This window comes from Papio anubis, chromosome 3 (genome assembly GCF_008728515.1).
Source record: "Papio anubis isolate 15944 chromosome 3, Panubis1.0, whole genome shotgun sequence".
NCBI classification, from domain to species: domain Eukaryota; kingdom Metazoa; phylum Chordata; class Mammalia; order Primates; family Cercopithecidae; genus Papio; species Papio anubis.
Window position 1 is genome coordinate 30,371,181 of NC_044978.1, and position 12,468 is coordinate 30,383,648.

At 37.7% G+C, this 12,468-nt stretch overlaps 1 protein-coding gene and 1 pseudogene across 2 annotated transcripts in view; one reads left to right on the forward strand and one right to left on the reverse strand.

Annotated features, from left to right (window-relative positions):
* Positions 1-3,374: 3,374 nt before the first annotated feature.
* The window catches only part of C3H4orf45 (chromosome 3 C4orf45 homolog), a 131,369-nt gene continuing 122,275 nt past the window's right edge, over positions 3,375-12,468 (forward strand). The window contains exon 1 of one of the 2 annotated variants that reach the window (XM_021938899.2): positions 3,375-3,877. In XM_021938899.2, coding sequence (XP_021794591.1) covers positions 3,814-3,877 — 64 coding nt within the window. In that variant the 5' untranslated portion in view covers positions 3,375-3,813. The remainder of the gene's footprint in view (positions 3,878-12,468) is intronic. The other variant, XM_003899321.5, reaches the window with a different exon arrangement.
* On the reverse strand, positions 8,755-9,195 carry LOC110743352 (annotated as a pseudogene).

The following is a 12,468-nucleotide window of genomic DNA, read 5'->3' on the forward strand; positions in this document are numbered from 1 at the left end:
ATAAAATAAATACATAAATAAATAAGACTATAAAACCCTCAGGGGTCCTCATTGCCTACAGAGTAAAGTTCCAGCCTCACGTCCCAGCTCACCCTCTTAGTCATGACTCCCCAGCAATGCGGAACTTGTATTTTTGCTATGCACTGTGCTACTGGCTGTTTCTCCCCTCCCAGACTTTTGCTCAAGCTATGCCCTTTGCCCAAAATGCCCTCACCACCCACCCCAACCTCCAGCTCCCTGTCCCTTGTCTAGATCCTAGTCATTCTCTACAACGCAGTTCAAACATCGCTTCCTCAAGGAAACCCTGCCTCACCACATCATCAGCCCTCAGCTTCCGTCCCAGCCAATTAACCTTCCTCTCTGTTCCCATGACTCTGGGAAATCAGGTATTTACTAAATGTATTACTACAATTATCATTACTCTTACTGCATTGTATTGTTATTCTCTGTTTATGTGTTTCTTTAGAATGTTAGCTCATTTTTAAAAAAATGTAGGAGGGAAAAAAGTCAACAACTTGATAGAAAAAGAGGTAAGACTAGACAGTTCATAGTATATAATGCACGTGGCTCTGACACACTTGAAAACACATTCAATCACACTAACAAGAACAGAAGTGTAACTTACTATGTTACTATTTCTTGCCTGTCATACTGAAAAAAATTAGAAAGTTTGACAACACAGTCTGTGGGTGAGGCCGTACAAAAATCAGCATTCTCAGGTATTGTGGATGAGAATACAAAATGGCATAACCACGATGGTGGCAGGGTTAGCAACACTGAACGAAATTACATATGTCTTTTTCCTTTGACCCAGCAACATCACTTCTAGGAATCTATCCCAAAGATGTCTGCAAAAAATATGAGAAGATGTATACAGAAAACTATACTTTGTAGCAATTTTTGTAATAGCAAAAAAATTGGAAACAGCCCAAATGACCACTAATAGCGGACTGGTTGAATAAACTGGTAAATGCATTTTGCAGCTGTACTGAGAGAGAGAGAGAGAGAGAGAGGGAGAGAGAGAGAGAAATTATCTTTATGTAATGCTATGGAGTGATCTCTCCAGATGTATTGTTAAGAGAAAAAAGCAAGGTAAAAGACAGTATGTTCAGTATGCTACCATTTCTTTAGGAAAGAGGAGGATATAGTCATATATATATATATGTTTGTTTTTGAGACAAGGTCTCACTCTGTCACCCAGGCTGGAGTGCAGTGGTATGATCACAGCTCACTGTAGTCTCAAACTCCTGAGCTCTCAAGTAATCCTCCCACCTCAGCCTCCCGAGTAGCTGGGACCATAGGCACAGACCACTGTGCCCAGCTAATTTTTGTAGAGATGGGGGTCTTGCCATGTTGCCCAGACTAGTTTCAAACTCCTGGGTTCAAGCAATTCGCCCATCTCGACCTCCCAAAGTGCTGAGATTACAGGCGTAAGCCACTGTGCCAGGCCTTGTAGTTATATTTTTTAAAATGTTTCCTGAAAGAAAAAAGGAGGGAACAGCAGGAAGTAACAAGGATAAAAGCTAGACTTCTCTGAATATCCCTTAAGGATTTTACTTTGAAACTATATAAATATGTTACTTGTGAAATAAATTTTTAAATTTCTGAAAACTGAACACAAAACAAATGAACCTAAATATGTCTTGAATTAGTGGAATAATTTTATGGAGAAGAGCTAACCTGGTTCTTCTCCCGTATTTTCCCTTCCCTGCAGCCTTTGCCATCAGAATGTCTGACCATAAGCCTACAACAGAGTAGAGTTTGTAACAGTCTCAAAGGCAAAGCAGAAGCCCGCATTTCCCCTGAAGGGTTAATGGGAAGTCCTCCAACAAAAGCCAAGATCTCATTTATTTTCTGCCTTGTTTACCAAAGAATTACTTTCTTCATTTAGGTTCCTTCTTCCTTTCTCTTCTCAGCACCCTTAAAACCACAAGTGACGTGAGCAGGCTTCTCTCTTCTAGGAATGTTCAAAGTTGGGTGCCTTGGAAAATGGTAGTTTCAAAGACATAACTAGGAACTTTTCAAAGAAAGATACTTTCAGCTAGAGATAGAGAGCCCTTGACTATAGGAACTAGAATTAGTTAACAGCAGAAAGAGTAGGAAAGCTTCTGAAACTGTAGCGGGCCATAGGAAGGTAAAGAAGAATGTAATTCAGGTCAGGACCAAAGAAAAGGACACCAAAGATCAGTAACACAACAGCGACTGATTCTAGTTGCCCACAGTGGGGAAATATATTCAGTTTCTGGTTAGGAGGGTTGAGTGGTTAAAATGAGAAGCACTCTTGTATAATACATTTGTGCATATGTGCTTACGCTGTCTAGTTATCTCAGGTCAGTTTCTCTGGAAGTGGGGGGCAAGGTGGTTATTTGGGTTCAATACCTGTGAAAGGAAAGGAGAGGAAGCAGGATTGATCAGAGGAAGAAGAACTGTAAGGGCTCAACACAGCCTTGACCAACCTGGTGAGAAATGACTGGTCCTTATACCCCTACCTCATTCAGTCACCTGACATAGGCTCCCCTGGAAAAGGCTTGACCTCAGACAGAGGAGGCTGCTCTCTGCAGGCAAAGCAGACCCTGAAGGTGCTGACAGCTGGACACTGTCTGCTGACAGTCCTTCCTCCAGCTGGGTTATAAGCCCTTCCTTGAAGGGGAACCTACCTGAGTAGCGCATCTCTTTACCTACCATAAGCCTACTGTAAGCCTTTCCAGAGTTAATATAGTATTTTTCTTATAATTCTCAAAATATAAAAGGTATTATATTTACAGTAGAGAACTCCATATATTAGTGTTGAATACAAAATTACTGTTAGAATTTATCTCAATGGATTATCAGGTAGTCGATATATTTCTGTGCAAGCTAGAATTACTGATCATACACTTATTCATCCCACAAACATCTATTAACTATTTATTGCATACCAGTCTCTAGAAATTGAAATATAAATAAGTATACTTTTACCATAAACTCCTAGAAGTCAGATTCTAGTGGGGAGGTCGATAAAATAGACAAATAATTAAAGTGGTAAGTTAAAAAGATAGGTCTAAACACAGTGCTAAAGAGGTTAAAGGGACATGAAGAAGAAAGCACTTAGCTATGTCTACAGACATCCTCCCGGAAGAGCAGATGTGGGCCTTGGCTGTCAGAGGACAAGAAATATTTGCATTACAGGAAGAGCAAATTGTATGTATAAAGACTCAGAACAATGAAAAAGCATTGCACAGATTGAGAACCACAGATAAATTGACATGACCAAAGCACAGGCTGGGAGGGACTGAAATATGAGACTGGAAATATATCTATATATACATCTGTGTGTAATTATCTCATTAATTTATTAATGTTATTTTTTACTGTATTTTATCTTGCCAGTGTTTGTCAAATATATTTAAACACAGTTTGTGGGGGCTTTTTGTTTTTTGCTATAACATATTTCTGCAAGACATTCTTTGTGAAATGTTGAAAGACAGTAGTGACCGAGCCTGCCGGATTATCTGGGACATAAGCTCGAACTGGATCTAGTACCTGTGAACAAGTGTATTCTGACTTGATATTGACAAATAAGGAAAAGTTATTACTGGATGCAAGTTCTGGGAAGGCTACAGCAGTATCTCTCTGCTCTTGGAGATTGGAATGCGGAACTCTGCTGGGAGGAACATTCTATCTCCCTGTCATAAAGAGTCTTTAGCAACCACCTGGTTCAGGTCACAGGCAGGGAGAGGAAGGACTGCAGAGTCTTTCATTCTTTCTGGTGCAGCTTAACTGATTTGAAGAAGCCAAAGAATAAAATCCAGTAGCACAGTTAAGACTTTAGCCATGGCATCTGTAACATACCAAAAGCCAACATCTACTACTGTGGGAAAACAAATGATTTTTACAGGTAAATCGTTTTTGTGTATGCGTTCACAAGGAGATCTAAATTTGCTTTTTCTCTCACATATATGATTTTATGTAATGGATATAACAATGAAATGATCACATACGTTTTTGTTTGTTTGTTTCTTTTTTTGGTTTTTTTTTTTTTTTTTTTTTTTTTTGAGCTAGAGTCTCGCTCTGTCTCCCAGGCTGGAGTGCAGTGGTGTGATCTCGGCTCACTGCAATCTCCGCCTCCTGGGTTCAAGAGATTCTCCAGCGTCAGCTTCCTGAGTAGCTGGGATGACAGGCAGCTGCCATCATGCCCAGCTAATTTTTGTATTTTTGTAAAGACGAGGGTTTCACCACGTTGGCCAGGCTGACCTTGAACTCCTGACCTCAGGTGATCTACCCGCCTTGGCCTCCCAAAATGCTGAGATTACAGGCGTAAGCCACCGTGCCTGGCCCGCCGATGTTTAATTGACGTGATACTGCTGTCTCATTATGCCCACTCAGTCTGATCATCAACATCTTGTCACCAGAAACACGTCTTTAACACAGCACTTGTTAACACAGCACTTGTTCTGAGGTAACTTTCACAAAGGAATCTTTGAATTAGCATAGCTTTTATGGTTTGTGCCAGACAAACTTCTTTGATGTAATAAAAAACATACTTTTCTTCAAATTTTTATTAACACTGATTTAAGCTTCTCATAATATTATAAAGTTATAAATATTATAAACGACATATTTGCTTGATAAAAATTTGAGCAAGATACGCATTAAGCCTAGTAAAGTTATTGGTTTTCGTTTTGTTTGTTCAACTACTTTAAATGATTTGGGTAGTATGTGTGAAATTACAATAAAATCTAAAAAGTAGAATATGACTAGTTGTGGTAAGTCTGTAAGACATAAACTAAACTTCATCTTATTTCCTTTTTTTCCAAATTATTTATTTTTTGAGACAGAGTCTCTCCCTGTTACCCAGGCTGGGGTGCAATGGCACGATCTTGGCTCTCTGCACCCTCCACCTCCCAGGTTCAAGTGATTCTCCTGCTTCAGCCTCCCGAGTAGCTAGGACTGCAGGCACATGCTGTCATGCCTGGTTGTTTATTTATTTATTTATTTTGTACTTTTAGTAGAAATGGAGTTTCACCATGTTGACTAGGCTGGTCTTGAACTCCTGACATCAAGTGATCCACCCGCCTGTGTTGGGATTACAGGCGAGAACCACCGTGCCTGGCCTTATTTATTTATTTATTTTTCCAAATTGTGAGCATATTTTACAATGTTACAGAAAAATAATCAAATGCGTGTTTTTGGTGGGCATTTACGATTTGTGTTGCTCATCATCCATCTCATCCACTCCCCTTCTTGTGACTCACTGGCTCTGGGGAAACCATCTCTTTCCTCACTCTTACCCCTTTTTTACTCCTGTGAGAAGGACTTTGTCAACTAGAGTACCCTGCTTATCTGCAATTCCTTTTGCCTTTATTCTTACAAACTATTCATCTCCAAAGTTATTTAGGTCAGCACATTTTCTTTCTAGCCTCTTCAGTAAGGTTGTTTTATGCCCTTGTAATACAGTAAGATTTTCTTGTCACAGTCTGAATTCCTTCCTGAAATCCCACAATTTCCTAAATAATGTTTGTTTAATTTGCATCCATTAAGGTTTGCTTTTTATGCTATTAAGTATATGGGAGTCTTGACAAATTAATAGAACCATGTATTCACCATTATAGTACCATACATTATAGTTTCATCACTTAAAAAATCTCCTATGCTTCACCTATTCATTCCCTCCTCCCCCTTTTCCCCTAGCTCCTGGCAACCACTGATCTTTTCACTGTCTCCACAGTTTTGCCTTTTCTTGAATGTCATAGAGCTGGAGTTATACGGTATGTAGTCTTTTCAGATTGGCTTCTTTTCCTTATCAATATCATTTTAAGGCTTCTCCACATCCTTTCATGGTTTGATAGCTTATTTCTTTTTACCGCTGAATAATATTTCACTGTGCTGATGTGTCACACTTTGTTCATCCCTTCACCTATCGAAAGACATCTTGGTGGCTTCCAGTTTTTGACAATTGTGAGAAATGCTTCTGTATACATTTATGTGCAGCTTTTTGCATGGATATGTTTTCAAATCAACTGGATAAATACCTAGGAGAGTAATTGCTGGATCCTGTGTTAAGCCAAACTGTCTTCTAAACTAGCTATACTATTTTACATTTCCAATAGCAATGAATGAGAGTCCTTGTTGCTTTGCATCCTTGTCAGCCTTTGGTATTGTCTGTTTTTTACTTTTTTACCAAAAAAAAAGGTCATTTAGATTTTTATCCTGTGTTTTCTTTTAGACATTTTACAATGTTACATTTTCATTTAGGTCTATGATCTATCTTGATGAGATTTTTGTGCCTTTTTAAGTTTTAATTTTCATCAGCCAATAAATTTCCTCTTTTCCTTGGCCAGTTTGGGTTGGGTTTTCTGTCATTTGGAACTGTGCAAGAGTCTTCATTAATACTTAAAATTTCTTCTAACTTACGCCAGAGTATATACTTAGTTTTACGTATTTACGTAGTTCAAATTCTTGTCACCTTTGATAGATTTCTGTTTTTCATTATACTGACATATAATACTTAGCTTCATAGCCTCCTGTATTTTATAATTTCCTAATTTTTACTGTTACAAATTTGTATGAATACTTTGCATACATTATTTTTCTTGTTCTCTTATATTCTTGTGGTATATATAGAGAGAGCAGAATTAGCAGGTGAAAGATACAAACAGATATATAACTTATTAATGCCACAAGCTTTAGAGGATTGGGTATACTATGAACAATGTATATGTATTAAAGCCCAACAATTTTTTTGTTTGTTTGTTTGTTTTTGAGACAGTCTCCTTCTGTTGCCCAGGCTGGAGGGCAGTGGTATGATCTCAGCTCACTGCAATCTCTCCCTCCAGGGTCAAGTGATTCTCGTGCCTCAGCCTCCTAAGTAGCCGGAATTACAGATGTGAGCCACCATGCCCACTAATTTTTTGTATTTTTAGTAGAGATGGGGTGTCACCATGTTGGCCAGGCTGGTCTCGAACTCCTGACCTCCAGTGATCCGCCTGCCTCGGCCTCCCAAAGTGCTGGGATTACAGGCATGAGCCACCGCAACTGGCCCCCACCAATATTTTTTGAAATCGTTTTTATTTACTTTGAAGATGTAGATATGAATCCTTTTTTGCCTTTGCCTTTTACAAATTTTATTGCGACTATTTTAAAACACCCCAATGAACTCCCACTTACCTGTCACCCATATTCAACATTTATCAAAATTTTGCCACATTTGACTCACATCTCTCCTGTCTTTTTCTTGTGCAATATATTTTAAGCTCAGATATCTCATTATTTCACTTACATATTTTATTGTGCATCTCAAAAAATATGAACTTATTCTTACATAGCCACATTGCCGTGACTGCACCTAACAAAATTAATAACTATCCTTTGGCATCATGTAATTAACAATTCCATAATAAAATTTTCCTGATTGTTTCTAAAATGTGTTTTTACAGTTGATTTTGAGAATTAAGGATCCAACACACATTGCATTCAGTTGTGTTTTCTGTTTTTGTCTCTTTTAAACTGATGCAGTCTTCCCTTTTTTCCCTGACATTTACTTGTTGCAGAAACTGGATCAGTTATGGTGCAGAGATGTCCACATTCTGAATTTGTCAATTACTTCCTTCTCATATCATTTAACTTGTTCCTTTATTCTCTGTAAACTGAATTTGGCTCTACAGGCTTGATTATAGCCAAGTTCAACTCTTTAGGGATGCTTATGTCTTAAATGGTACTGCAATCAATTCACAGAAATCAAATTTTAAGCTGTTCAAGAATAATAATTTTAACTCCTATAAGGCCCATCACTTACTACCTTTCTAACCTATTGGGGCTTGGAGCTCTTTCCTCCATGTTTGGAACTGTTCTTAATATAAAGCCCATGTTTTCACGAAAACATTAGTTTGAGCGAAGTACCCAGGCTAGGCAAACAAAAGATTGATTTAATCCATGCAAATATTGTGTAATTGTGATAAAAACTTGAAAAATATCTTGTCACTATTAATAATTAACATAAGACAATAAAATATCATGAGAAATCATTAAAAATTATTTTGGATGTCGATAATGTAAAAAAAAATATAGAGAGGATGAGAAAATACTGAGGAATTTCGCAGCCATTCTGAGAGCTACTTTAAAGCACTTTTAAGAGTTTCATAGGATTTTTATTGATTTCTAATTTAATTTTAAAGTGAAATTTTGACTGGACGTGGTGGCTCACGCCCTGTATTCCCAGCACCTGGGAGGCTGAGGCAGGTGGATCACTTGAGGTCAGGGGTTTAAGACCAGCCTGACCAACATGGTGAAGCCCCATCTCTACTAAAAATACAAAAATTAGCTGGGAGTGGTGGTGCACCCCTGTAATCCCAGCTACTCAAGAGGCTGAGGCGTAAGAATTGCTTCAACTCAGAAGACGGAGTTGCAGTGAGCCAAGATTGCACCATGGCACTCCAGCCTGGGCAACAGAGTGATACTCTGTCTCAAATAAATAAATAAATAAATAAATGAAATGTTGCTTTCTCTTGGCATAGGCATAACACTACTCTTTCTTTTTTTTTTCTTTTGAGGGAGGGTTTCGCTCTGTCGTCCAGGCTAGAGTGCAGTGGCACGATTATGGCTTACTGCAGCCTTGGCCTCCCTGGGCTCAGGTGATCCTCCCACCTCAGCCTCCCGAGTGGCTGGGACTATAGGCGTGTGCCATCACTCCTGGTTAATTTTTGTATTTTTGTGGAGATGGGGTTTCACCATATTTCACCATATTGCCCAGGCTGCTCTCGAACTCCTGGGCTCAAGGGATCTGCCCACTTCGGCCTCCCGAAGTGCTGGGATTGCAGTCATGAGCCCCCGCACCCAGCCAACACTATTCTTTTTTTTGTTTGTTTTTTACGAAAGTTTATTCTTAAATGTACAACAGCTCCAAAACAACACTTAATTCCAGCTATAGGTGGCAAAAGATGTGATGGCAGGGAATACAGATGCTTAAATATGGATGAAATAAAGGGTCACCATCTCCTCAGGCACAGGAACAGCTTACTTTTTACCAGATTTCTTAATTCCACCTGTGGCCAAGGGCCCCTTCCCCACAGCCTTTGCTTTTAGCTCCTCGAGTTTCTTCTGCTTCTCTTTTTGTTTCTGCTTGAAAGCCTTATCTTCCTCGTCCATCTCCTTGGCCTGCTTCTTGGGCTGTTTCAGTGGCTTCTTCTTGCCACCTTCACAGCCAGACATGGCGCCTGCCACCCCTTCCCCTGCCAACACTATTCTTTTTTTTGTCATTTATAACTACAATTATTTTAAATTTCATTTTAAAAAATTTCTACTGAGACTTCATTATTCTATGTGATGATTCACAGTATGTATTTATCTAGTATACCTTGACTACTTAACTAATTTGATCACTCATCAAGTCTTCTTTTTCTATCAAATTTTGATATATTTCTTTTTAAAATACATTTTTGATGCTAATTTTTTATCCTACATATTTGAAATCCAATTTAACAAATTGAATGCCAATTAAATACTAAAAACTTGTCCACGAGCATGGGAGGATACAAAAATATACATGAAAAAAGCTCTCTTTTTTCTGGAAGCTTATAATCTATTGGATAACCAGAACATAATAGGGTTGATTTGCTCAATCTAAATATCCATCACAGCATAGTGTGGCATCCAAACGAAACACAAATCCAATTCCAAAAACCCTGAGAACTAATGGGAAATTATCTCACATAACACTACACAAAACTCAGCCATATGTTTTGTTTTGTTTCCCACTCATTTCTCTTCTTTTTGAGTATCATAGAGCATAAGTTACTTCCTACATTGCAGATGGATCTTGGAATTTATTTAGTTTTCAATTAATAAAGGAATCGAAATTTTCTGAAAAAACTATCAGTGGATCCAACTTTTAAAACCTTTTTAAAAAGTTGATATATAACATACTCCATTAAGTACGTTAATTTGTCTTAGCTTGATAACATTTTACAAAGTGAGCACCTTTACGTATGCACTTTTAGATTAAGACAGTGAATATTTTTATCACTCTAAAAAAGTTCATGTATGTCCTATCCCAGTCAATCCTCCCACAGTCAGATGCTGTTCTGATTTCTATAATCCATGTTTTTGATAACTGTGAGTTTTAATCTAATAGGGCAAGCTAATCATCAGTACTTTTAAAACGTGTATTTGCTGGCTATTCTTCTACAGATGTTTTACTGCCAATTTGCTAAGTTCTATAATGACATAGTGAGGAGATTTTATAATAATGTTAGTTTGTTTTTTTGAGATGGAGTCTTGCTCTGTTGCCGAGGCTGGAGTGCAGTGGCACGATCTCAGCTCACTGCAATCTCTGCCTCCTGGGTTCAGCCTGGATTCTCCTGCCTTAGCCTCCCCAGTAGCTGGGATTTCAGGTATGCTCCACCACGCCCAGCTAATTTTTGTATTTTTAGTAGAGATGGGGTTTCGCTGTGCTGGCCAGGCTGGTCCCAAACTCCTGAACTCAAGTGATCCACCCGCCTTCACCTCCCAAAGTGCTGGGTTACAGGTGTGAGCCACTGCACCCTGCCTAGATAATGTTATTTTTGTATTACAAAGATTTTACTATAAATACCTTAAAAAAATTAGGAAGAAAATTTAAAAACTACTTTAAAGAATGGTTGTATATTTTTAAAACATCTGTTTACATACAAATGACATTAATTTGTTTACCCAGTTCCAGGTCCTATGCAATTTTTAAGTTTAAAACTTGGGCTGAATGTGGTGGCTCACACCTATAATCCTCACATTTTGGAAGGAAGAGGTGGGAGGATCACTTGAGCCCAGGAGTTTGAGACCAGCCTGGACAACACAGAGAGAGTTCATCTCTACAAAAAAATTTTAAAAATCAGCCGAGTGTGGTGGTGCACACCTACTACACTACTCACAAGGCTGTGCCAGAGGATAGCTTAGACCTGGGAGGTTGAGGCTGCAGTGAGCTGTGATCACACTACTGTACTCCAGCCTGGGCAACAGAGCAAGGCCCTATCTCAAAGGAAAAAAAAATGTTGAAAAATTACATTTATTTAAAAATACATTCTTTAATTCAGATTTTTCTTCATTAATTCCTACTTGGCTCAAATTAAATATAATTAATGAGTAGTCAATATAAGACATAAAATTTAAATGGCACTATAACAGATAATCTCATTTAACCTATTTTTTCAGATGGGAATCCTCAGGGTTCAGGTAAGTTAAGTGACTTGCTGAAGGCCACACAGCCTTGATCAGAAGGATGGAAGCCCCTGCCTGCTCCCTGTTTGTATGGGGTATTTATGTGCCTTACATCCAGATTACTGACTAAATAAAAGTATTAATATATTTAGTCAGTCATCATATACCTACCAGAAAATCTGCTCATGTAAACCAGAAATATTACAGAACTCTACCTTACAAAGGAGTGATCACAGCATGAAATTTCTGTTAGAAATACATTAGAATTGGAAATACTCTCTAGGAAATGGCCAGAAAACGATATGATGAATGAAACTGTAAGTGGTAGGAGAAGTACATAAATGTATATGTAATTTCAAAATGTATTGCTCCATTAGCCAGCATTTCAGACCCACTTATTCATCTTATTTTTTGCTCTGTGAAACTGTCATACTAATAGTTATGTCTCAGATTCAATTATTTTAAAAATAGAAAATGACTTCACACTGAATTGCCAGTGGTTTCCTGTTTGAAGAAATAATAAAATAGTCCTACTGCAATTCAGCTTAAGTCCCAGCACTGTAATCCACAAGGCAACTCTTTTCGATTTTTAAAAACTACCTCATGACAAAAGCTTACACATTTTAATGGTACTGAAACATTTGGTTGACTAAACTGCATTTTATTTCTCTATTTTTATTTTTACCTGCATTTTATTCTGTTGTCATAGCATGCAGTTTGCCCTGAATCAAAATTTGTTCTATTATTTTAAGATATATTATAGACAATATACATATATCCTTACCATGATTCTTCAGCCTATTCAAAAATAATAAATTAAAAGCTAAGATAGTTGGAAATGATCTTCTGATAGAATATAATAGGCCCTTTATTTAAAACAAAATTGCCAAACATCTAGTTAGCTTAATCATATCCAGTTGCAGTGATTTATTTGCTAAGGACATATTAGATAATTAGGCATTGCTATCATAATAGCAAAAGTGGGAGACCTTATTCATTGTCCTTCATCAAATGCTGTTCTTTTCATAAGGCGTATTATTACTTTTACAAAACTGTAAGTGTTACATGAAAGCCTTATCTATAGGTGACAGCAGCTCCAAATCAATCCTATCTTAAATTGTTGGTCATCTAAGTCAACACGATGTGATTTGCAGGAAAAAAATCAGTTGCTGCCATACATTTGAAAAGCACCTGAACCAACCTTTGTCTTGGTTTTGTTTTATATATGCATAAATATAAATATATATAATATATAAATATATGTATATAAATAATTACTGCATAAGCTAAGATGGAAGGGAG